Source organism: Mytilus edulis, chromosome 3 (genome assembly GCF_963676685.1).
Source record: "Mytilus edulis chromosome 3, xbMytEdul2.2, whole genome shotgun sequence".
Classification (NCBI taxonomy): domain Eukaryota; kingdom Metazoa; phylum Mollusca; class Bivalvia; order Mytilida; family Mytilidae; genus Mytilus; species Mytilus edulis.
In genome coordinates, this window is record NC_092346.1 from 32617328 (window position 1) to 32644509 (window position 27182).

Here is a 27182-nt window from a genome sequence, read left to right on the forward strand (position 1 = left end):
AATATTGATATGACATGAGTCATGTGACTTACAATGGGTCTCAGTCAATATTTTGAATAGAAATATATGTTGTTGCATTTGTATCAGTCATGCAGAAAATTCATATTTACAACTAATTATATTTAAACATTACTGTTATCAATTGTGTTAAACATGAGAAATTCTTTTTTACATTTTCAATTTGATTTCTTAGCATGATATCAGTAGCATATATAAGACCATTATATAATTTTGTTCTTTATCTTATAATTGTTTTTATTTATATTTTCCAAACAGATTTTAATGGACTACTCTGGAGGTGCTAGTCTCAACATACATATAACAGAATCACGTTCCCTATCTGTAGATATCATCAAGGCATACACAGAGGAAATTTTGTATGGATTAGAATATTTACACAAAAAAGATGTGGTACATAAGTACCTAAGGGTAGGTAACTGATGTTCAAATTATATTCAAAGTGTATGCTTGTTCAATTAAATATGTATAATTAGGATGGGGATTAATTATTGTCTATGCGACAGCAATCCACCAACACAATAGACAACAAAAGCAACATCTTCAACATTTGACTTGTGATTTTTGTCAAGCCTTCGACTTTAGTCGAAAAAGCGAGACATAGCAATCCTACATTCTGTCGTTTTCGTCGGCTGCAGCGGCGGCGGCGGCGTCCACAAATATTCACTCTGTGGTTAAAGTTTTTGAAATTTTATTGTGACTTGAATAACACCTGTATCACTCAGATTACAATTCTACCTTGACAGGTAAGTTTGTATTTAGCCTATAAAATACTTATTTAGCCTTGAGAATTGAAAGGTCAGTTTATCCCATTCATACAATAGAAGTTGATAAATTTGGCTTCATGCCATTTACCTTGTCCAAAATTAAGGTCACTTTATTGTTATTGTGATATTGTTAAAGTACAAAAGAACCCTATATTCTGACCAACACTTAAAACTTTGTGCATCTTGATTTAATTGTTAAAAATCTGTTAATGTTGAATTTTTGGGGTTATTTCGGCCTTTTAATTGCATATTTCTTTACATGGTAGTTTTTTTTTTCAGATATAAAAAAATATCTGCTTGACTTTATAGAAATAGATTATGCTTGCAGGTTATATATTACACTGTCTTGTTTTTTGTTTACACCAAATCAGACAGATTATTATTTAGTTGCAAAATATTTTAAATGAGAGCTGAAATTTTTTCTATCTTTAAATGTGCATTGAAGGTCAAAATAATCATAATGTGAACAAGAATGAAGAAAACATCTTAGTCCTCAAAAAAAAAAAAATCAACCGGGATATAACATTCCAAATTTTAATTTATTATACTATAAATATCAGTTGAAATATCAAGCCACTGTTTTGCATGTTAACAATGTAGGTCATGTCCAACAGAAAATCAATAAATATGACAGTACAATGTACTCTTAACACAAACACATGAGGTCACTGTGAAATAGACATCTAGGGCAAAAAACAGTCAGTTACATCAAACCAGTTTGACTAGATGTCTAGTTTAAAACCAGTTTGACTAGATGTGTCTAATATTTTGACAATGTAAATGACATGAGGACCTGCATGGGTTTTTTTAATATCTGTATTCTTTAAGTTTTTAGGGCATTTTCTTTTAATAGCCTTAAAAATAACTCTCATTCTGTAAATTTCATATGAAAATGATTTTACTATTTAGTCTTTCTGTTACAACATTATTTATCAATTCTGTACATTGATCATTATTTTATCAGTATTGCATTACAGTTACCTAAGTTATCTTTTTATTTTGCACAGTTATTCTTTATACTTTGGCACCACATTATATTATTCTCTATTCTTTATTTCGTTGTTCATTTTCTCTATTCTCTATTTTTTGTTGCTATTACATGTATTCTCTATTCTGTAAACCCCGTTCAGACCCTTAAAGGTAAACTTCTATTTAAATTTGTATGAATGGGATAAACTGACCTTTCAATTCTCAAGGCTAAATAAGTATTTTATAGGCTAAATACAAACTTACCTGTCAAGGTAGAATTGTAATATGAGTGATACTTGTGTTATTCAAGTCACCATAATATCTTTCTTAAACTATCCTGGATTTCTACCAAACTGGGACAGAAGCTTGTTTATGATCATAAGATAGTATTTAGAAGTAAATTTCGTAAAAATAAAATTCCTGTTATTCTTTATTTTACTTGTAAATGGACTTAGTTTTTCTGCCGGGAAACACTATAACATTCACCCTGTGGTTAAAGTTTTTAAAATTTTAATAACTTTCTTAAACTATCCTGGATTTGTATTAAACTTGGACAGAAGCTTGTTTATGATCATAAGAAAGTATCCAGAAGTAAATTTAAAAAAAAAAAGCTGTTTTTGTCGAGCCTGCGACTTTTGTCGCAGAAAGCTCGACATAGGGATAGTGATCCGGCGGCAGCGGCGTTAGCTAGCTTCTTAAAAGCTTTATATTTTAGAAAGTGGAAGACCTGGATGCTTCATACTTTGTATATAGATGCCTCATGTTACGAAATTTCCGTCAGTCACATGTCAAATGTCCTTGACCTCATTTTCATGGTTCAGTGACTACTTGAAAAAAAGTTAAGATTTTTTGTAAGGTTAAATTCTCTCTTATTATAAGTAATAGGATAACTATATTTGGTATGTGCGTACCTTGCAAGATCCTCATGCCTGTCATACAGTTTTCACATGACCTCGACCTCATTTCATGGATCAGTGAACAAGGTTAAGTTTTGGTGGTCAAGTCCATATCTCAGATACTATAAGCAATAGGTCTAGTATATTGGGTGTATGGAATGATTGTAAGGTGTATGTGTTCAACTGGCAGGTGTCATCTGACCTTGACCTCATTTTCATGGTTCAGTGGTTATAGTTAAGTTTTTGTGTTTTGGTCTGTTTTTCTTATACTGTATGCAATAGGTCTACTATATATGGTGTATGGAATGATTGTAAGGTGTTCATGTCCAACTGGGAGGTGTCATCTGACCTGGGCCTTATTTGCATGGCTCAGTGGTCACAGTTAAGTTTTTGAGTTTTGTTCTTTTTTCTATTACCAGCAGTAGGTCAACTATATTTGGTGTATGGAAATATTTTATGATCTATATGTCAGTCGCGCAGGTTTTATTTGACCTTGACCTCATTTTCACAGTTCATTGCTCAGTGTTAAGTTTTTGTGTTTTGGTCTTTTTTTTGTTAAACTATAAGCAATAGGTTATATATAACTATATTTGTTGTATGGAAGAACTGTTAGCTGTACATGCCTGCCTGGCATGGTTCATCTGACCTTGACCTCATTTTCATGGTTCATTGGTCAAGGTTTAGTTTTCTTGGTTAATGTTAAGATTATGTGACAGTTGTAATAAAGCTTTATATTTGGGACTATCAAAATAATATCAATGATTAGTAAAGAAGGCGAGACATTTCAGCGTGTGCACTCTTGTTTCTGTAATTTACTTATAAATGGACTTAGTTTTTCTGCCAGGAAACATTACATTAACTCTGTGGTTAAAGTTTTAAAAATTTTAATAACTTTCTTTAACTATCCTAGATTTGTACCAAACTTGGACGGAAGCTTGGACCATAAGATAGTATCCAGAAGTAAATTTGTTTAAAAAAATTCCATGTTTTCAGTATTTTACTTATAAATGGACTTAGTTTTTCTTCCAGTTAACATTACAGAAAGTCTGCAGTTAAAGTTTTTAAAACATTTATGAGATGCATAAACTATCCTGGATTTTTACCAAACTTGGACAGAAGCTTCTCACAATCAAAAGAGAGTATTGAGAGGAATATTTTATTGATTTTTTTCCTCATTTTTGTTGAGCCTGCCATTAACAGCAAAAGTAGCAAGACACTGGGTTCTGTGGAACCCTTGCAAATTTTGAGGTTGAAGTATTTTTTTTTATCTGGATCAATATATATAATTAAATCCTACAGAGATAAAACATACAATTTAGATCAATTAAGATGCAAAACAATATAATTAAAGCTGTATGTATCAAAGAATGCTTGCTAATCCTGCAAGCAAGCTCAAAGTAAACTATCAGCTGATAAAGAAAGCATACCTTCTTCATACCTCTGCAATTGCAAAAAAACATGATCTCATGCAATACCTTAAATTTGTATCAAAATCAAACTGTGAAAATTTAAATGAAATTGATGCTTAAAAAAAAAGACACAGTGATTTTACAGCAATCTTATGTAAATAATTCTACTTGAAATAGATAAGTGATAAGCTAGAAAACAGAACAGAGACTATCTTGGTAAATCAAATTTCATCCAGGAAACTAATATAATTTTAATGTCATCAAAATGAGTATATTTATATTATTTCCTGAAACTTGAGTTGCTGGTGAAAATTGGGTTAGTAATCACTTCCATCTTGGCAATATTGAATTAAGAACATAAAGAAAGTTTTTATCTAAAGATTAATTATAAGACGGATTTTTTAACCTACTGTTTGATAAGAATTAATCTGACAAATGCTGATGATAAAAGGAAGTGACCACAACACAATTACAAGTGAACTAGTGCTGACCCAACATGATCATTGACCAATAAGAAAGAGGTAATACAATCATGCACTGGTCATAAGTAAAATTTCTCTGCACATGAAACATATTATTAATTTCAACAATTTTTTGTTTAAAAAAGAAGGACTTATTTCACAATTTTTTGTTTAAAAAAGAAGGACAACTCTGACCCTTTGACCAAAATAGAGACATCATTAATTTACAGTGTAAATATCTTGCTCTTTATTTAAAAGTCTTAGTAATAAACAATTAAAATAGAATTATATTCTCTGCTGTCTTAAATTATTTTTTTATGCCCCAATTTTATGCCCCATTTATTATGCCCAATTTATGGGCATTATGTTTTCTGGTCTGTGCATCAGTTTGTCCGTCTGTCTGTTCGTCCGTTCGTCTGTCCCGCTACAGGTTATAGTTTTTGGTCGAGGTAGTTTTTGATGAAGTTGAAGTCCAATCAACTTGAAACTTAGTACGCATGTTCCTTATGATATGATCTTTCTAATTTTAATGCCAAATTAGATATTTTACCCCATTTTCATGGTCCACTGAACATAGAAAATGAAAGTGCAGATGGGGCATCCGTGTACAAGGGACACATTCTTGTTTAGGCTTAATTTTCAATTAGCAAATACAATTGGTTATAAGATAGGTGTCAGCTAGATTTCTTGCGGCTGGTCTGTTCACTTTCAATTTTATGTACCTACCTAATTTTGTATGTATTAAAATAAATATTGCTTTTGTGAATATTCCTTCTCTCCATCACTGCATCAGTCTTTCTGTTTTTCATTATGTCATACAATATCTAGATAAAACCTTGATCAAATTTCAAGATATTTGAGTGAATATTTGAATTTGTAGAGGAAATATCCTCTGTATTCATATGGTAATGGCACCGATCATTGTCCTGTAGTTTTCTTTTATAATTATCTTTCCGTTCATATGTCATATAATAAAATCTTGATCGAATTTCAAAATATTTGAGTAAATGTATGAATTTGTGGAGGAAAAAAATCCTCTGTAATCTGTAATTGCACCAATCATTATGCTGTAGTTTTCTTTTAAAAATTATTACACTCATTTATATATTGTAGGCTTCCAGTATAGTTGTTGATAAGAATGGTAGAATAAGGATTGGTGATTATAGTATCGATAAGAGGTATGTATTTTATCTGATTGTAGAGATACAAAATTCAAACATTGTTGCATGATTAAAGTAGGGTGTGGGTTATTACTTGATATAAAAAAGAAGATGTGGTATGAGTGCCAATGAGTGAACTCTGTATCCAAGTCAAAATGTATAAAAGTATAACAATTGTAAGTCAAAGTACAACGTTCAACACAGAGTTAGGTTCACACTGAACAGCAAGCTATAAAGGGCCCCAAAATGACTAGTGGAAAACAATTTAAACAGGAAAATTTAAGCTGGTCTGTCATTAAAGATGGCATATATGGCTCTTCTTATCTGAAACTTCAAAAACATGTGAAGAACAGGTAAATTTCTTTTGAGCAAAAAATGTGGAATACAAATTCTGGTTTTAAAATTTATTAAGAAAAAATTATAAAATGAGCTTAAATAAAAGTGTATATTGTGAACTAATTTCTTTAAGTAGTTATGTGCAATTACCTCAGATATGAACCTTAAACCACAAAGTTGAATTATACACAACAAAAGTTGTTGCAAAGGAGTAAGTTCGGTAAGGGCCATATTTGGCCCCAATTATAAAGTTCATAGTTACAAGACAATAAATGCTTTAAGTTGCCTTAAAGACATGTGAGAAAGTTAAACAGAACTGTTTTTGTCAAAGTTTAATTCTAACACCTTGATTTTTACATCCCAAAAAGGTCAAGATAAGGGATTTTTGTGAAATTTGACAAAATCAGCTGGATTTCAACCAAATAAAGGACCAGGAAACATAGAGCGCAGGCGTCGACAAGCTTAATATTCAAATAAGACATGTGAAATGTCTTCACAAACATTATTTTAAAAGATCTTTGTTGTCGACGTACGCGCTCTATGTTTCCTGTCCAATAATCTATAGAAATTTACCCATTTTCATTGATTTTTTTGTGAAAAATCAATATGAGTACAACTTGTGACGTCATAATGAAACGCAGAAACGTGAAATTTTCAATAAAATGGCTTATATCCTATCTAGTCAATGTATTAGCTATAATTTATCGTGATATTGGTCAATAAATCCGAATTTGAAATTGACGCTAAAAAAGGGGGCCATTTTAGGACCTTATCGAACATACTCCTTTTCCACTTCTGTTTTTCAGGCTGTCACATCTATATTATGCTGTGGAGTCCTCTCAACCTGGTGTCCACTTTACAGGAGATAGAGAACTGATACCAGTTAGGGGAGGAAAGAAAGGAGATGTTTATCAGTTGGTGAGGATCTTGATTTAAGAGAAAAAAAATGCCCTTGTTATATTTAATTTTTATACGATCACAAAAATTAAACAAAAATTGGTGGTATATTGATATCACATTGTCGTTCTAATTGTTGTTGTTGTTGTCGTTATTGTCAGCATTGTCCAATGACAGATGGTTTCCCTATAATAACATTAGTATAAGTAAATTGAAATAGATAAGATTTTAACACAAGGTTTATAACCATGAAAAGAAGGCTGGGATTGATTTTGGTGGTAATGATCCCAACTGTTTAGGAATTAGGGCCAACAAAGGGGTCAATATAAGCATTTTTGTAGTTTCCAGACAATAACTGGTGTTAAGTATAAATCTCTCTGAAATTATACCACAAGCTTGCATACTACAAAGGGAAGGTAAGGATTGACTTTGCAGGGTTATGGCTCAAACATTTAGGAATTAGGTGCAGAAAAAGGGGAAAAACAAGGGTTTTTCTGGTTAAAGGACAATTGAGACAGAATAAAAGCAATGTAAGGGAGGTAATCCAAATCAATTGTTGTTTGATTACCTCCCTTACACTGTTAGTAAATAATGTATTATGGTGACTTGAATAACACCAGTATTACTCAGATTACAATTCTACCTTGACAGGTAAGTTTGTATTTAGCCTATAAAATACTTATTTAGCCTTGAGAATTGAAAGGTCAGTTTATCCCATTCATACAATAGAAGTTTACCTATGAGGGTCAGAATCTGAGTGAAACCGGTGTTTCTCAAGTCACCATAAGAAATGATAATTTTCTTAAGGTGATTAGCTGTCAATTTATTTTTAGTGGTTACTATTAATTGATATTACTTTTAGCCATGACTATGTATATATTTTAAAAGTTTTATGATGTATTTGAATGGGTAATTATGGTTGCAATTTCCATTAGAAATTTGAATTGAGATACTGACCATATCTTGAGGGAAAGAATTTATTTTGGAATAAGGGAAAGGGGGAGGTTAAAAAATTGGAGGGGGACAATTTTTCTCATTTCAGGATTTCAGAAATTAAAAGAAAATTTTTCAGGGTTGGATATCTGCGGTTGTATCCAGCTGGGCTTAGCGAAGTAATTTATTTTATCTATACATGAATTATCAGATGAAAACATGAATAATTGTATATGGCATGTTTGTATGGCCTTTTCTTTTGTACTTTGTGGCTCAATTATATTTGTAAAATATCCCCTAATGAAAAAAAGATCAAAAACCAAACACAAAACAAACCAAACCAAACAAACATAAACAAACCAACTAACTAGAAAAACTCCCAAGAAATCAGAAAATGGAAAATAGACAAATTGAATTCCAAACATAAAGAGTTATATATTCATGCTGAGTGTCCTTCAATTTATGTTAAGTAATGAAGGTTTGAAAATGAAAGATAAAGTCTCCAAAGTTACTTTTTTTGAAAGTAGAAAATTCAAAAGAAAATAGAAGATAAATTATTAAAGCCTTTTTTCATTCACTATCTTGTTGATTCTGTTATCTGTAGCTATTGGATTGGATGCCAATCCAGACAAGCCAGAAAAACCACAAAATTTCTTAACTAAGTATGATTTGTTTTGTATGACTTATATTCATTAATCTGACTTTGATGTGAGATTTAAAAAAGAACATTATTTCAGTAGGTTATTATGTTTCCCCCTTATTTCAAGATTTTGTATGAAAATGAAAGGTGGAAGATACCCTTAGGGTAGATCATAAGTAAATGTTTTTTGAGACAGAATTTTCTTATAATTTGCCAAAATGAAGATTTTACTATGTTTTTTTCAAAAATATAATAAAAAGTATTGGTCACTGTGCTATTTTTCAAGCTTTGAGTCCTTGAAAATTGCCTTAATTTGGTTAGTTTGTTCATGAAAGAACAAATAAGAGAGCATAAAAAAATTCTATGAGATAGAATTTTGAAATAAATTGTGAGAAGATATTGCAATAAAAAATTAATTATACATAATTTGACCCGGCCAGCCAACCAAGATGGCCACAATAGCTAAAAATAGAACATAGGGGTAAAATGTAGATTTTGGCTTATAATTCTGAAACCAAAGCAATTAGAGCAAATCTGACATGGGTTAAAATTGGTTTTCAAGTCAAGATCTATCTGCCTTGAAATTTTCAGATGAATCAGACAACCGGTTGTTGGGTTGCCACCTCTGAATTGGTGATTTAAAGGAAATTTTGCCATTTTTGGTTATTATCTTGAATATTATTATAGATAGAGATAAACTTAAAACAGCAATTATGTTCAGCAAAGTAGGATCTACAAATATGTTTACATGAGCAAAATGGTTAGTTGACACCTTAAGGAGTTATTGCCCTTTTTAGTCACCTTTAACAATTTTCATAAATTTGTAAATTTTGGTATTTTTTACAAAATGTTTTTATCTCTAACTACTGGTCAAAGTGCATTATAGATAGATATATATTGTTTAAAGCAAGAGTGTTCAGTAAAGTAATATCTACAAACACATAACCATCACAAAACACAATTTTGTCATGAATTCATCTGTGTCCTTTGTTTAATATGCACATAGACCAAGATGAGCGATACAGGCTCTTTAGAGCCTCTAGTTTATTTCAGATGTTTGATGAAAGATGAGAGACATCGTTGGTCAGTCTGTATCAATTATTGGACCATATTTTTATCAAAGAAGAATTACCACACACCATTCATTATGCTCCTCACAAACCTGCTACTACAGAAGAAGTCGAGAAAAGTATGTTGTATATTTGTAATATTATAGTGGTACAATTAGGAAATAACTGTAAAATACAATGGTATGTTTATTTAATTGATCAAATACACAATCAATATTGGTACAGATAAAACGAGTCAAAAACTTTTATTCAATACACATATAAAAAAAAATCTACCATTTTAGAGAAATAGGTTCAACAACTTGTGAAAATTTTATATTGCTTGATATCAACTCTAGTCTTTTCATTTGAATAGTTATAACAATAGTTATCAAAGGTACCAGGAGTCTAATTTAGTACGCCAGACATGCATTTTACCTACATATGACTCATTAGTGATGCTCACATCAAAGAAGTTATAAAACCAAACAAGTACAAAGTTGAAGAGCATTGAGGACCCAAAATTCGTAAAAGTTGTGCCAAATATGGCTAAGATAATCTATTCCTTGGATAAGAAAAATCTTTAGTTTTTTCGAAGACTTCAATGTTTTGTAATAGGAAATTTATAAAAATGACCATACAATTGATAGTCATGTCAACACCGAAGTGCCGACTACTGGGCTGTTGATACCCTCGGTGATAACAAACTCACCTAAGATTGTTACTAATTATTTTGAAATTAGATAGTTGTTTAAAAGCAGCATCAAATTCTCAATCATTATGAAACCTAAAAATTCAAAATTCAAAAAAAGGAAAGATAACTGGATGAGCAATAGTATTTTTCTAATTATAGAACAAGACTTAAACAAAGACAATGATTCAGAAGATGATGACTTAGCAGATTTACTCTTCATCACGGCCTTGGAGGCTAGTGGACAGTCCCGTCTAACAAATGAATTTGAAGTCCTTAGGTCCCTAGGGAAAGGAGAATTTGGTGATGTCATTGAGGTAATTACTTACATCCAGAAATAGCATTGTCGTGTGACTTTGACTCCATTTTCTTGCTTCATTGAACAGGTTTACTGGGAGGAAAATGGCTGTCAGGTATGGGCTTTGCTCATTGTTGAAGGCCGTACGGTGACCTTTAGTTGTTAATGTCTGTGTCATTTTGGTCTCTTGTGGATAGTTGTCTCATTGGCAATCATACCACATCTTCTTTTTTATATATGTGTGTCCATCTGTCTGACTGTCTGTTGGTCTGTCCTTTGTCAGTCACTATCAGGTTTGAGCAGTCTGTGCCAAACTGTTCTAAGGTTTGTCTGACCAAAAAATATGTTTTTCTACTATATTTTCAAAGAAAATATTTGAAAATTTCTGTCTGACTGAATGATTTTTTGTCTGATATTTTGGAGGCCAGACAGAGTTTGGGATATACTGAGGTTTTAGTGTAAAGAATTTAGTAATTTACCATTAAGTTTTGGTTACTACAACTATAAACTTAGCACACTTGGTTATTATCATGTAAAATTTAGAAAAATATATACCAAACAAGCGATTTGACCCATATTTTGTGATTGGTTTGTTTTTGAAGCATAGTGTCTGATAGTTCATTATTCCTTTGAAATTTATAGTTTCAGATTTTGTTTATGAAGGTAAATTCCATTTGGTTCTGAAACTGGTGGTTTTGATTACCAATGTATTTGCCATTTCAAAATCTAAAGCATTCTGGGTATTATTGTCATAGATTTTCACCAAATGTTGTGATTGGTTTAAAAACATCCTAAACCATGGAAATTCTACAATGACTTCATTAATTTTAATTGCTGTACAAACAATGAAATACCCTTATGATTCTGTAAGGATGAATTTCAAAAATAAAAGTACTTTCACAAAACAATCAAATTGCTGAAAATATAACACTGCATAAGCCAAAAACCTGTCTTAAGTGAACTCATCAATCAGAACTTTTAAGCTGATCACCTGTCTAATCCAAACTAAATCATCAGTCCCTGACAAGATAGGTTTAAAAATTTCACTGTGTGTAGATTGCATTGCACAATTCTGTAGTCTAATCAGTCTAAGACATCTTTGTAATGAATGTATATTCAGCCATCATGATTTTATTGCCATTGTAAACAAACTTTTTTCTTCATTTTTTTATAGGTTAGAAACAAACTAGATAGAAGAAAATATGCTATTAAAAGAATACTATTGAATCCTAAAAGTAAATACTTCAACAAGAAAATTACCAGGGAGGTCAAATTGCTGTCTCGTCTCAATCATGAGAAAGTTGTCAGGTATCTATTTTTTTTTTAACTTATTTATGTTACTTGGGGGTCTTTTATGTAATAGATATTTGTATCATTGTTTGATTGATATTACAAAAAATCTTTTAGAATTTTCATAAAAAAAACTAGCTATTTGTTGAAAAATAAAAGTTGTGGTTCCCCTGAAATCATGAAATCCAAAAATAGAAAGGAATCCACAGTACATTGTTGAAGACAATAATCATGTAAGATGATTTTTTGGATGTTTGTTTACTAAATAGAAAAATAGTTTTCAAAATTATCTGCAATGACCTAAAAATAAATGAAAATGTAATGCACAAACTGCAATTAATAAAATATCAAACTGAAGAGTCATTTGAACTTGCAGTAAAGTGTGATCTGTGCATCATGTTGTTACTTTGAGATGAAGAACAGCAATTTAAGAGTTGTTCCTTACTTTTAGTTTCTTTTGGTGATTTTGCATCATGAATTACTAAACTATATCACTTCGTTTAGATTTTCAACTACTACCATTTATTTATACGACAGGTATTATAATTCGTGGATTGAAACTAGTGAGTATCCAGCACACAGTGACTCATCAACATCCTGCTCCACGACCACAGGTACTGGTACAACAGGTAAAACTCAATCAACCAGCGACAACAGTTCCTTAATGAAGAACAGTCTGAATTTTATTAATTAAGACTCCATTAGTTGAAATGATTATTGGAATACAAGAAGTTACAAGTGTCTCAATGGCTAGCTGGTGTCCATTTTCTCCTAGTGAAGCCGTGAAGTAGCCCATTTTATCATAACTAACAATGTTAGCTTAAATGTCTAAATCTGATTTGAGTTGTGACAGAACATTTTAAGAGAAATTGGTATCAAATTGGGGATCCAAGTTTACGCTAAGGATTGCCATTGCTTTTTCAGTGTTCTAAGGTGTCGTGTACCATGAATTGATTACTTTATATGTATAACTCTATTAGATTTATATCTAAATTACAGTTTAAAATTTTCTAAAGAAACCGAAGTACTGGTAGATATTTTATATATGGTATAAAATAAACAAGATATTTAGTAGGAGGGCATTTTTTTTTTAAATCGGTACTCGGAAAGCTTTTATTCTTCTCAAATTATATACAGTATAAAATAAACAAGATATTTAGGAGGGCAATTTGTTTTTTAAGTCAGTACTCAGAAAGCTTTTACTCATCTCAAATATCAAATAAAGTGGAAATTCATTAAGAAAACAAAGACCTAGAAGATTATATTGGGAGTTTGGACAAGATAATATTTAGATTTAATCAGCTTCCTCAAATTCATTAAGGCATTCTCCTACAAGTGTTGACTCTGAATCTGATTGTGTAAACACACAGTATTGACTTTGTTACAACAAGAAAGCAAGCAGTCTGTTTGTACATTAAGCAACGTTTAAATTGCCCTCTATGATATAATTAATCTGGAATGCAACATGCATAAGTTCAAAAGGCAAACTTTCACTGCTATTTGAGTAATTGCTTGATTTGTTTGATGTTATATGTATGGGTTATTAAATGAAGAAGATTCAACTTGTATCTGTGTAAAAACTTTGAAGATTTCGAATCGTTGTAGCTATTTAAGTAATTGGAGTATCTGTTTGAAGTCTTTGATATCTATCACATACAAATGAGCAGAGAATCAACTTGGGTGTGAAAAACTTCAAATCAAATTGGAAAATTTCAAAACATTTTGTAAACATGTGAGAAAGGTTTTTCTTCATAGTTAGACAAGATAGATAAAAATTTGTTAACGGTTGGAAAAAATGAGGAAGTGTAGGGACATTTTTTTTTTTTTTTTAACAATTTTATGTTTTTGTTGAAAAAGTTTTGGAATTTTCATGTGTTTGTTGTCTATTTGTTTTGAAATTTTAAGAATTTAGCATAAAAGTTTGGTGACTATTGAAAGTAGAACCATATGTGTAAATCAACCTTGCCTTATTACATATTAAAGTTACTAGTAGTGTTTGCTTTTGTATACAACATGTTACTTAGCAGTTTGTTCCCCATGAATTCTATATTTACATCTGGGAATTGGAATAATTAGCAAAAATAAATAAAAATGAGAAGAATAATATCATTAGGGTTGTCTGCAGGGTGATGAGGAATTTAATGGCATAGGAATCCGAAAGGCTCATCAACTTGTAACTTAATCTCATGAAAAACAGGCAAAAGATGTTTTCACCAGCCTTCTCCTCTGATCCATTTCATTTCTCAACAAACATTTATCATGAATTAAATGCATTTTTGAATGGTTTAAAGACTTTTGTCAACAATTTGAAGATAAACTGTGAAATTTGGCTAAGTTTCGGTTGTAATTTAGAAGTAAATATCTGTACTGAGGTTGATAGGGGAGGTCAGAGGTCACCTTAGTAATGAGAATTTGTCTAAATCTTGGCAAATGATGATCTAGACTCTGGTTTTTGTGTGGCGCCTCACTTGTATATCAGTCATTAATCATTCCTTAGTGACAGTTTGTCCAAAATTAGGCCAATTTAGTCAAATTATTTTGTTGATAATTAGAAGAGGCCAGTGCAAAAATAATATAGGTTAAAAAGTTAATTTTTTTAATTTTATTTCCAGGTTTATTAATGCAAGGCGAAGAATAGTGCAACCAATGATTGACCAATCAAATAGAGCAGGTAAGAAGATGAATATTTTTGTAATATTTGCCACTGGACACTTCAGGGGACAGCAATTAGTATATATTAATTCCCTTATACAAAAAAATTGGTTTGTTTTTGCCAAATTTTATACTAATAACCTAAAAAAAATTAATTTAAATTAAAACATAAAACTTTCCATGTATTTTTAACTATGTAAATTTACACTCCTCCCCCTTTCTGGATTCAAAACTTCTGGTATGGAAATACATCAAGCATTTCAATTTCTATCCAAATGGCCATTTAATTGCCTAAGCTTTAAGGATTATAAATTATTGTGACTTGCAGAATGCCAACTTGACAATAGAATACGAACAAAAAAATAAACACAAAAATTATGATTTCCTTTTCTTAATTAAAATCTAATGTATATTGTTTAGTAGGTATAAAAATGACGGAAATAAAATGAAGACATTTGTCATTATAACCACATTACCATCGGTTTTTCTCTATAAAATTCATGACACGGTCATTTTGGCATGTTGCAAGTGAAACAATAAACCATTGTAGTCTTACATAATATTAAACCCATAAACCCATCAACTGTCAAAAATATGCAAATAAGAGAAAAGTATTAACTAAATTTACTTCCTTCTGCATGTTCCAGATATATATATTTAAAAACCTTAAAGATTTTATACATAATTCATAAAGCATTTAGTGCCTTCTAGTATAGTGCAAGTTGATGCCTTTTATTGAGGAACGAACTTTTTTATGTGGTAATAAAAATATTTAATTTTTGTCGTCTTTGTTTCTGCGGAACTTCAACAGTAGTTTGCATAATAATTAGTACCTAAGTGCTTTATAAATATATGCAAACTTGCTTTTTATTTTCTTTTCTATCAATTTCTCACTTGTACGCTGATATTTTTTATCTACAAGGCTATTTTCGCCCTCGGTATCCTGATATTTTAAAAAGCTATTTAACACAAAATTGGCATATATCATCAGCAATTTAGTTTTCATCTGCGGGTTGTTGTTAATTAGCTCTCTGTAAGCAGTCTAAAGGTAAAACTCTGAGATGAAACTTTTATCTTTGGTGGCATGGCTCTTATGCAAATTGCATTTCTTTTAAGCTTGTTATTCTTGACAGAATCTCACATCTCCTGAGGAGCGAAAATCTTTCCAATTGAAATTCCTCTTCCCTCATAACGAGGGTCTGTAAGTGGGTACTAAATGGTTTAAATGTGATCTAGATGTACCTCTAAGTGTTCCCTATCTGTTTTCAGTTTATACAAGGCCGTTCTTTGTTTCACATGCTGTTAGGAGTAAGATATTCTCTCAAAAAAACTATGTATATAAGCACTATTGTTCGGCAATAAAAGTGTTTTTTTGTTAATAGCACTTTAGGTTCAAAACAGTAATATTAATTTTGTCGAAATTTCAAATGTTGAAAGAATTAATACAATCGGTGAAGTTTCTAACCACAAATATTTGATCTGAATACAAAATAATTATACTGCATGTAAAAACAGATGTTTTATAAAGATAAATACAAAGACAAACATAATCATTGTCTTAATCTTTTCAGCACCAGGATGTCATGGATATAGTCCAGAGAGTATGGGTTGGGATAGCCAGGCCATGGCACATATGAGTCCTCACAGTAAGTAGTTTAAACACCCCTGTACATATTTTGTGTTCTGATAAATTGAAAGATCAGATTAAGATGAATCTGTTAATCTCAGATTAGGCTTAATGGTTCATCAAAGGTTAAGTGGATTTGTTCACAGCTTAAGTGTAATTTGTTCATAATTTAAAAGTTAATGTGAAGCTTAATTGGTTCAAAGGATAAGCTCATAGAAAACAAACAATGTACAAATTGTTAAAGCACATGAAATCTTTCTGAATTACTATTGAGATTGAATGTGAAGGAGATATTGGGTATATACAAATGAGACAGCTACCTAATAACATGTAGAAGAAAAAATAAGACATTTTTTGAAGTTCTGTGTCATATTGGGCTTAAATAAGCAAAGCAAAAGTATATAGCAATGCATACTTATAAAGTGACAATTTAAGTTTTGAAAGAATTAATTACATGATAAAAAATTTAATATTATTATTTTTTTTTAATTCCAGTGTTCCAAGTTAAGGAAGACATGGTAGTGAAATGTATGATCAAATGAAGGGATATTCTCATATGGAAGGACAAAGATACGATATGCTTGGAGTTCAGGGTATGCATAGTAGTGACATGTTTGGAAGTACTGCTGTCACTGGCAGTAGTTCATACTCTCAGATGTCACAGTTACGACCACCAGTTCATTCGCAAGCAATGCTAATACCAGGGCATCCGCATCATATGATGATGGGACATGGAGCCCACGGCATGAGTCCCATGTCAATGGGATCTGCTCAAAGTCCTCCATTACATGGCAGCTTGGACAGTATGGGTGCACACATTCAGGATATTCATGCTGGATAAAAATCAGGAGTAAAACATTGTGCTTTAAAAAGAACAAGGACATTTGGCTTGGCCTGCGAACATAATTAAGCCAAGGAATAAAGCGTGACTTACAAGTATTTGTGGGTACGGTAGTTTAAAACTACGGCCTATTTTATTACAATCACGGTGATCTCTCAATCATTTAGCAGTCACTCATTGTGTGGAATCTAATTCCTAACGATTGCAGGCTAGCCCAGGAAAGTAACTGGTGTGCTAGTCAATCTAACAGAGTAAGGGAGTCGACAACTGACTGCAGTTTTAAAACTAGTCATCACAACTTGTTATAATGGGATATGGGGAAAACTACGCAAAAGTATTATTAAAAAAAAACGCAGTTCATGTTGACAATGAGTTGCCAAGTATTATATATGTATTTTGTTGTCTCTGGACAAGAAACATGTCTTGGTCACATATGTGCCGCATACCTCATGATGATCAAAATAAATGTACATTTGAATGGCCATGACTTTGTAAAGCATTCCACGTCAAAGTATGTTCTGTCAAACATCAACTCTTCAGTTGAAGGAATATGTTTTTGTGCCATGGAATATTTGAATTTTTTGTCACATGACATTATTAAACCAATCAGAAGAGTTGCCCTGTAGTGGGGTGACCAATTAAATTAAAGCTTTAAGATTTACCTCATTATTATTCCTTTGTAATTATAGCCAGTTCCATTGTGTTGGAAGTGGACATTTTATTTAATGGTGCATGTTAAAAAAAGTATTCGGTGCAAATTATTTGTATAGTAAAGATGTTTGTTGAATGTATGTTTATATATGTTATTGTGTATGAAAGTGAAAAATCATTATTTGGAGAGTTTTTTCTTTGTGTGACATTTTTATACTTTCTGGCCAGGCTGTTTAGATCTACTTGCAGTTTAATTTGTAAATGTTTTGTTGTTTTTGTTGAAGTTTGTTTGAATATTTTTTTTAGATTGAACAAATTTTAAGCTTGATATTTATTCGATCTGCCAGATTTTATTTTTTTTGATAATTAACCAATTTGTTTTTGGTTTGTGATTTGTTACAGAATGATTTTTTTTGTTTTTTTCTTTTATCTAAAAACAAGTACTGAGTTATTTCTAAGTGCTGACCATTTATTTATGATGTTTTAAAAAAATGTTAAAGTGCAGATTTTAAACTGGCGTGTAATTACTACATGTGTATTTAATTGTAAAGTAATATTAATGTCAGAGACTGCTGAAATCTTTCCTTTATCTTTTTGTACTGATTTTAACTAGAGAAAGACATATTTATATGTATATCTGTAGCAATTATTTTAGATTGTTTCAAGATGTCCGATATTACATTTCTTAACTATACTTCTTTTATGATTCCCCAATAAATATATATTTACATTTTTTATCATTTCAATGCCAGAATGAACAAAAAATAACTGAAAAAGATGTATCAAATTTTCAGAAAATCTTAGACAATCATGCACGAGGTTTACCAAAAATACACTGAAATTGATTATTGTCTGAATGTGTCTGACTATGAGGAAATGAAAGATTGCAATGATGTGTGTGGTGAAGTGTGGAGCTGAGCTTGATGCTTAGGGACTTTTAATTTTAGGGAATTTTAATACGAGATTGTCAAATATTTTGAGCAAAATTCCAGAGAAATAAAAATTGTTGTAATAAACTAATTGCTTGTGTTTTATTATATTTGTTTGTCCAATATATACCTGTTATTAAATGAGGTGGACGATATCAAATTAAAGGGCCATCCATTCAAAACTTGTAAGTCAAAGGAAGGATTTGTATCTTACTATCAAATCCTTGGTAGAAGAAAAGCTGACAACACCATGGCAAAAAAAAAAACCCAATAAGAAACAACTAGCTAAAATACAAACATGTCAATAAAAAACTTGATAGAAAAATTCACTGGCCTTTAGTATCAAAATCATACTTGGTCAAAATACAAAAATTTCAACAACAAAAATCATACAAAAATACATTGGCCCTTAGTATCAAAATCATACTTTGTTAAAATACAAAAATGTCAACAAAAAACATCATAGAAATGTACATTGGCCTTTAGTATCAAAATCATACTTTATTAAAATACAAAAGTGTCAACAAACAACTTCATGGAAAAATTCATTGGACTTTAGTATCAAAATCATACTTGGTCAAAATACAAAAATTTCAACAACAAAAATCATACAAAAATACATTGGCCCTTAGTATCAAAATCATACTTTGTTAAAATACAAAAATGTCAACAAAAAAAATCATAGAATATACATTGGCCCTTAGTATCAAAATCATACTTTGTTAAAATACAAAAATGTCAACAACAAAAATCATAGAAATATACATTTGCCTTTAGTATCAAAATCATACTTGATTGAAATACAAAAGTGTCAACAAAAAAAATCATAAAAAAATACATTTGCCTTTAGTATCAAAATCATACTTGGTTAAAATACAAAAATGTCAACAAAAAACTTAATTGAAAAATATATCTTTAGTATCAAAATCATACTGTACAAAATGTAAAAATGACAACAAAAAACTTCATAGAAAAATACATTGCCCTTAAGTATCAAAAACACTTGGTTGAAATGAAAAGGAAAAAGAATTCATATCTCAAATTTTCATTCAAAGATAAAATTTTAAATCATAAAAAAAAGAAGATTTGCACTTGTTGAAACTGAAGATTGAAGATTTAAAAGATGATAAAAATGATCAGTCAAATATTTGATTTTTCCATGATTCATATGGTACCAAAACTAGTTCAGATAAAACCTTCTGATTAGATATAAGAAGATGTGTTATGAGACAAGTCTCCATCCAGGTCAAGGTCTTCAACAAGGAGCCCTGGCTCACCCCATACAGCAAGCTATAAAGAGCCCCCAAAATGACTAGTAAGTTTCATTTTTATGCCCCATCTACGATAGTAGAGGGGCATCATATTTTTGGTCTGTGTGTCTGCTCACCTACAATAGTAGAGGGGCATTATGTTCTAGTCTGTGTGTCTGTTCGATTGTTCGTTTGTCTGTCCTGCTTCATGTTAAAGTTTTTGGTCAAGGTAGTTTTGGATTAAGTTGAAGTCTAATCAACTTGAAACTTTGTATACCCTATGATACGATCTTTTTAATTTTAATGCCAATTTTGATTTTTTGACCCAAATTTCACTGTCCATTGAACATAGAAAATGATAGTGCAAGTTTCAGGTTAACGTTTTTGGTCAAGGTAGTTTTTGATTAAGTTGAGGTCCAATCAACTTGACACTTAGTACACATGTTTCCTATGACTTGATCTTTCTAATTTTAATGCCAGATTAGATTTTTCACCCAAATTTCACAGTCCACTAAACATAGAAAATAATAATGCAAGTGGGGCATCGGTGTACTATGGACACATTCTTGTTCTTCATGTCTTTTATCATATAGATACATAAAGTACAACAATTGAGGGAAAGAAAATATGAAATAAAGTCTCCAAATTTTTCCCTACTGATTTTCATAGTCCATTTTCAGGAATCTTTTGCCTGAAATGCATGACAAATTTATTAAGATCAATTTATATTGTTTATTTCTTTAACAGTCATTCATAAAAATAAAGAATAAAGTATGTATATTTATATATTCAAATCTTTTAGAATATGTTGACATGGATTCACCTTCATTTTCATTTCAACTAATATAAAAAAGAAGATGTGGTATGATTGCCAAAGAGACAACTATCCACAAAAGACGACCAAAATAACACAGATATTAACAACTATAGGTCACCGTACGGCCTTCAACAATGAGCAAAGCTTACTGCATAGTGAGCTATTAAGTTAAGTTTGATTTTTTATACTGAACAATTATACGTTGAGAAATTAAGATAGAAAAAGTACTGTGAAGGTTTTCTTACTTGTTTGGTATCAGTTTTTGTTGATTTAATTTTCCCTTCTATCAACGAAAAATGAAATACATATTTTTATTGAGTTAAAAAGTGTTCATTTTACATCTACAAATTTAAAACATCACAAACCAACATTGATTACACATACCAAAAAATGTTACCAAAGAAGAAAAGCCTCTACCTAGAAAGCTCCCAACAACCATATGTTAAGTATATAACCTTTTATATAGGATAATATGTGAAATACAACAAAATGAAGGAAAAAATAATATATAAATAGAAAAATAACAAAAAATCTTGATTGACCATTATAAACCAGGCACTTACTATCTGAGGAGGAATAATCAAGAACAAGATTGCAAATATCAAATATGAATAGAAGATCAAAAGAGCATTTCCCAAAAACGAACTGACATCAAATATAATACTATTAAATATGTAGTAACCTAGTGTTATCAGGTTGTCAGTATCAACTATAGTGTTGTCAGTATCCACGATAATAATATCAGAGTTGTCAGTATCCACTGTTGTGTTATCAGAGTTGTCAGTATCCACTGTAGTGTTATCAGAGTTGTCATTATCCACTGTAATGTTATCAGAGTTGTCAGTATCCACTGTAGTGTTATCAGAGTTGTCAGTATCCACTGTACTGTTATCAGAGTTGTCAGTATCCACTGTAGTGTTATCAGAGTTGTCATTATCCACTGCAATGTTATCAGAGTTGTCAGTATCCACTGTAGTGTTATCAGAGTTGTCAGTATCCACTGTAGTGTTATCAGAGTTGTCAGTATCCACTGTAGTGTTATCAGAGTTGTCATTATCCACTGCAATGTTATCAGAGTTGTCAGTTTCCACTTTAATGTTATCAGAGTTGTCAGTTTCCACTCTAATGTTATCAGAGTGGTCAGCATCTACTGTAAGGTTTTCAAAGTTGTCAGTATCTACTGTAGGGTTATGAAAACTGTAGATACCTAGAATAGATATCAGAGTTGTTGGTACCTGTTATAGTGTTTTCTGTGGAGTTAATATCTACTATAGTGTTTCCAGAGCTATCAGTATCCACTTATTGTTTTCAGAGTTGTCAATCTCAACTGCAGTGTAATAAGAGTTGTCAGAATCGACTGTAGTGTTATCAGAGTTGTCAGTATCAACTGTAGTGTAATGTCCATTATAATATTATCAGAGTTGTCAGTATCGACTGTAATGTTTTTCCGAGTTGTTAGTATCGACTGTAGTGTTATCAGAGTTGTAAGTATCTACTGTAGTGGTACATAGTTGTCAGTATCGAATGTAGTGTTATCAGAGTTGTAAGTATCCACTGTAGTTTTATTAAAGTTATCACTATCTACTTGGTGTTTCCTAAGTTGTCAGTATCCACTGTAGTGTTTCCAGAGCTGTCAGTATCCACTCAGTGTTTTTCAGAGTTGTCAGTCTCAACTGCAGTGTAATAAGAGTTGTCAGAACCTACTGTAGTGTAATGTTATCAGAGTTGTCAGTATCGACTGTAGTGTTATCAGAGTTGTCAGTATCGACTATAGTGTTATCAGAGTTGTTAGTATCAACTTAAATGTTATCAGAATTGTCAATATTTACTGTATTGTAATAAGAGTTGTCAGTACCCATTGTAGTGTTATCAGAGTTGTCAGTATCGACTGTAGTGTTATCAGAGTTGTTAGTATCCACTTAAATGTTATCAGAATTGTCAATATTCACTGTATTATAATAAGAGTTGTCAGTACCCACTGTAGTGTTACTAGAGTTGTCGGTATCCATTGTAGTGTTATCAGAGTTTTCAGTTTCCACTGTAATGTTATCAGAGTTGTCAGTTTCCACTCTTATCTTATCAGAGTTGTCAGTTTCCACTCTAATGTTATCAGAGTTGTCAGCATACACTCTAATGTTATCAGAGTTGTCAGTTTCCATGGTAGTGGTCCAAGAGTTTTGAGTATCTACTGTAGTGTTATCAGGGTTGTCAGTATTCACTATAGAGTTATCAGATTTGTCAGTATCAACTATAGTGTTATTAGGAATGTAAGTTTCAACTGTCGTGTAATCAAATTGTCAGTATCCAGTAATAGAATGAAATTCAAAACAGTGTGGCTGTGGCCATTGATTGACACATTAAATTCATCCATTGCCTGGGACAATTTAGGTGAACGTTTGTATGTAACGACCACTGCTCACTATGTACTTTTTAAAGACACTTAAACTATGGGGTCACAAAAGGTTCTCAACACCTTAATAAAGTAATTCGAAAAATTAATCAGAAATAACACGATGGTTTGATTTATATCAATTATATAAATAAAAACATATAGGTTATTCCTGATTAATTTTCCGTATTATTTTATAATTAAAGGCGTTAAGAAACCTTTGGTGACCCCACATTTTAAATGTCTATCGTAGGTACGTCGTGAACAGTGGTCGTTACAGACAAACGTTCACGTAAATTGTCCCAGTCAATGGATGAATTTAATGTGTCAATCAATGGCCACAGCCACACTGTTTTGAATTTCATGCTATGTTATCAAAGTTGTCAGTATCCAGTAATATGTTATCAAAGTTGTCAGTATCCAGTAATATGTTATCAAAGTTGTCAGAATCCACTGTGGTGTTATGATCAGAGTTGTCAGAATCCACTGTAGTGTTATCAAAGTTGTCAGTATCCACTATAGTATTATCAGAGTTGTCAGTTGTCTCTTAATTGAAATCAGAGTTGTGTCCAGTCATATTATCAAATTTGTCACACGTTTAACCAACTTTTAAGTCTGAACGACTTTCTAACATGTATATATTTATATATCAAATATGAATAGCTACAAATAAACTCAAAGTGATAACCATAAAAAATAATAAATGTATCCACAGACAATATTCGTAGATAATCGTGTTCTTTTCTTTTATATTCAGCATTATTTATCTTGTTATCACAATGAAATAAATCTTATATCTTTAATCATTGTATTGATGTAATATTACATATTTGTAGGTATTAATTTTTGTCATACTAGTATCTTTATTTTGTCTTTTGTGTTATTTTCAGAAATAAAGTCAGTTGTATTTACTTTGTTAGCCAGATCTGTAATGAGTCAACCAGTTTTTAGTCAGATGTTTTGTTATCGTGTTATTGGGTTATTGTTATTACCTTGATAATTTGTTGAGTAAATGTTAAATCTTCCAAACCAGTGTTATTGACATATTTATCGCTTTTCATCATGATTCGTCACAGTGCTATTATCAGATATCTCGTTCGTCAAAACGTTATTGTTAAAATCATGATTAGTCGGTTTATAATTGTTAGAATCAATGTGTTACTGACAAAAGTCTGTTTGATTTTAAGTCATTGTTATAATCTTAATAACAATAATTTTAATAACAATCATGTGTTAAATATTACTCAATGTGTTATTGTTAGAATCATGATATTAGTCAATGAGTTATTGTTAGAATCATGATATTAGTCAATGAGTTATTGTTAGAATCATGATATTAGTCAATGTGTTATTGTTAAAGTCATGATATTAGTCAATGAGTAATTGTTTGAATCATAATATTAGTTTTTATCATATATTTAGGAGTAAATACAGTAGTTTTGAATATATGATAAATAGCCTGCTGTTTAATCCATATCGCGCAACATTAATACGCACCCTTTATCGCATGGCTACCCTTTATCGCACCCCTACTCGGTTACAATTAGTCAATGTGTTATTGTTAGAACCATGATATTATTCAATGTGTTATTGTTGCAACCATGATATATTAGTCAATGTGTTATTGCTGCAACCATGATATTAGTCAATGTGTTATTGTTTTAATCATGATATTAGTCAAATGTTATTGAAAGATATGTTGTTCGCCATGATATTATTGTTAGACTCATTATTAGTTCATGTGTAATCGTTATCAATCATGATTAGTAATTGTTTCATCGTTTTATTGTTAGATATGTCGTTAAGTATTATATTATATGTTAAAACCATGATTCTAGTCAATGTGTTATTGTTAGATTCATAATATTAATCAATGTGTTATTGTTTTAATCATAATATTAGTCAATGTGTTATTGTTAGAATCATAATATTAGTCAATGTGTTATTGTTAGAATCATAATATTAGTCAATGTGTTATTGTTAGAATCATAATATTAGTCAATGTGTTATTGTTAGAATCATAATATTAGTCAATGTGGTGTTGTTAGAATCATAATATTAGTCAATGTATTGTTGTTAGAATCATAATATTAGTCAATGTGTTATTGTTAGAATCATAATATTAGTCAATGTGTTATTGTTAGAATCATAATATTAGTCAATGTGTTATTGTTAGAATCATGATATTAGTCAATGTGTTATTGTTAGAATCATAATATTAGTCAATGTGTTATTGTTAGAATCATAATATTAGTCAATGTGTTATTGTTAGAATCATGATATTAGTCAATGTGTTATTGTTAGAATCATAATATTAGTCAATGTGTTATTGTTAGAATCATAATATTAGTCAATATATTATTGTTAGAATCATAATATTAGTCAATGTGTTATTGTTAGAATCATGATATTAGTCAATGTGTTATTGTTTTAATCATAATATTAGTCAATGTATTATTGTTAGAATCATAATATTAGTCAATGTGTTATTGTTAGAATCATAATATTAGTCAATGTGTTATTGTTTTAATCATAATATAAGTCAATGTGTTATTGTTTTAATCATAATATAAGTCAATGTGTTATTGTTTTAATCAAAATATTAGTCAATGTGTTATTGTTTTAACCATGATTCTAGTCAATGTGTTATTGTTAGAATCATAATATTAGTCAATTTGTTGTTGTTAGAATCATAATATTAGTCAATATGTTATTGTTTTAATCATAATATTAGTCAATGTATTATTGTTTTAATCATAATATTAGTCAATGTGTTATTGTTTTAATCATAATATTAGCCAATGTGTTATTTTTTTAAATCGTAATATTAGTCAATGTGTTATTGTTAGAATCATAATATAAGTCAATGTGTTATTGTTTTAATCATAATATTAGTCAATGTATTATTGTTAGAATCATAATATTAGTCAATGTGTTATTGTTTTAATCATAATATTAGCCAATGTGTTATTTTTTTTAATCATAATATTAGTCAATGTGTTATTGTTAGAATCATAATATAAGTCAATGTGTTATTGTTTTAATCATAATATTAGTCAATGTGTTATTGTTTTAATCATAATATAAATCAATGTATTATTGTTAGAATCATAATATTAGTCAATGTGTTATTGTTAGAATCATAATATTAGTCAATGTGTTATTGTTCTAATCATAATATTAGTCAATGTATTATTGTTTTAATCATAATATTAGTCAATGTATTATTGTTAGAATCATAATATTAGTCAATGTGTTATTGTTAGAATCATAATATTAGTCAATGTGTTATTGTTAGAATCATAATATTAGTCAATGTGTTATTGTTAGAATCATAATATTAGTCAATGTGTTATTGTTAGAATCATAATATTAGTCAATGTGTTATTGTTAGAATCATAATATTAGTCAATGTGTTATTGTTTTAATCATAATATTAGTCAATGTGTTATTGTTAGAATCATGATATTAGTCAATGTGTTATTGTTAGAATCATAATATTAGTCAATGTGTTATTGTTTTAATCATGATATCATTGACAGATATATTGTCGATTTTGATCTGAGCGTCACTGATGAGTCTTATGTAGACGAAACGCGCGTCTGGCGTATAAAATTATAATCCTGGTACTTTTGATAACTATTTACACCACTGGGTCGATGCCACTGATGGTGGACGTTTCGTCCCCGAGGGTATCACCAGCCCAGTATGCAGCACTTCGGTGTTGACATGAATATCAATTATATGGTCATTTTTATAAATTTTCTGTTTACAAAACTTTGAATTTTTCGAAAAACTAAGGATTTTCTTACCCCAGGAGTAGATTACCTTAGCCATATTTGGCACAACTTTTAGGAATTTTTGATCCTCAATGCTCTTCAACTTTGTATTTATTTGGCTTTTTAACTATTTTGATCTGAGCATCACTGATGAGTCTTATGTAGACGAAACGCGCGTCTGGCGTATAAAATTATAATCCTGGTACTTTTGATAACTATCGACATCATTTTATTGTTAGACTCGTTATTGATCCACGTGTTATTAGTTCATGTGTTATAATTGAAATCATGATTAGTAATAGTTTTATCGTGTTATTGTTAGATGTGTCATTAGTCATTATGTTATTGTTAAAATCGTGATATTAGTCAATGTGTTATTGTTAGAATCATAATATAAGTCAATATGTTATTGTTTTAATCATGATATTTGTTC

At 30.5% G+C, this 27182-nt stretch overlaps 2 protein-coding genes across 2 annotated transcripts in view; both read left to right on the forward strand.

Annotated features, from left to right (window-relative positions):
- The window catches only part of LOC139516255 (eIF-2-alpha kinase GCN2-like), a 135586-nt gene that overhangs the window by 61679 nt on the left and 46725 nt on the right, over positions 1-27182 (forward strand). The window lies entirely within an intron of this gene.
- On the forward strand, positions 283-14485 carry LOC139516272 (eIF-2-alpha kinase GCN2-like). The gene is made up of 8 exons (XM_071306272.1): positions 283-429; positions 5634-5698; positions 6823-6934; positions 9540-9675; positions 10389-10543; positions 11699-11832; positions 12352-12443; positions 14427-14485. The coding sequence occupies exons 1-4, from the start codon at positions 283-285 to the stop codon at positions 9555-9557; spliced, it is 342 nt and encodes a 113-aa protein (XP_071162373.1). The 3' UTR covers positions 9558-9675; positions 10389-10543; positions 11699-11832; positions 12352-12443; positions 14427-14485.

Coding starts and splice junctions, on each gene's coding strand:
- LOC139516272 (XM_071306272.1), top strand. CDS start 283: ATGGACTACTCTGGAGGTGCTAGTCTCAACATACATATAACAGAATCA. Junction 430..5,633: donor TGGTACATAAGTACCTAAGG/GTAGGTAACTGA, acceptor TATATATTGTAG/GCTTCCAGTATAGTTGTTGA. Junction 5,699..6,822: donor GATTATAGTATCGATAAGAG/GTATGTATTTTA, acceptor TCTGTTTTTCAG/GCTGTCACATCTATATTATG.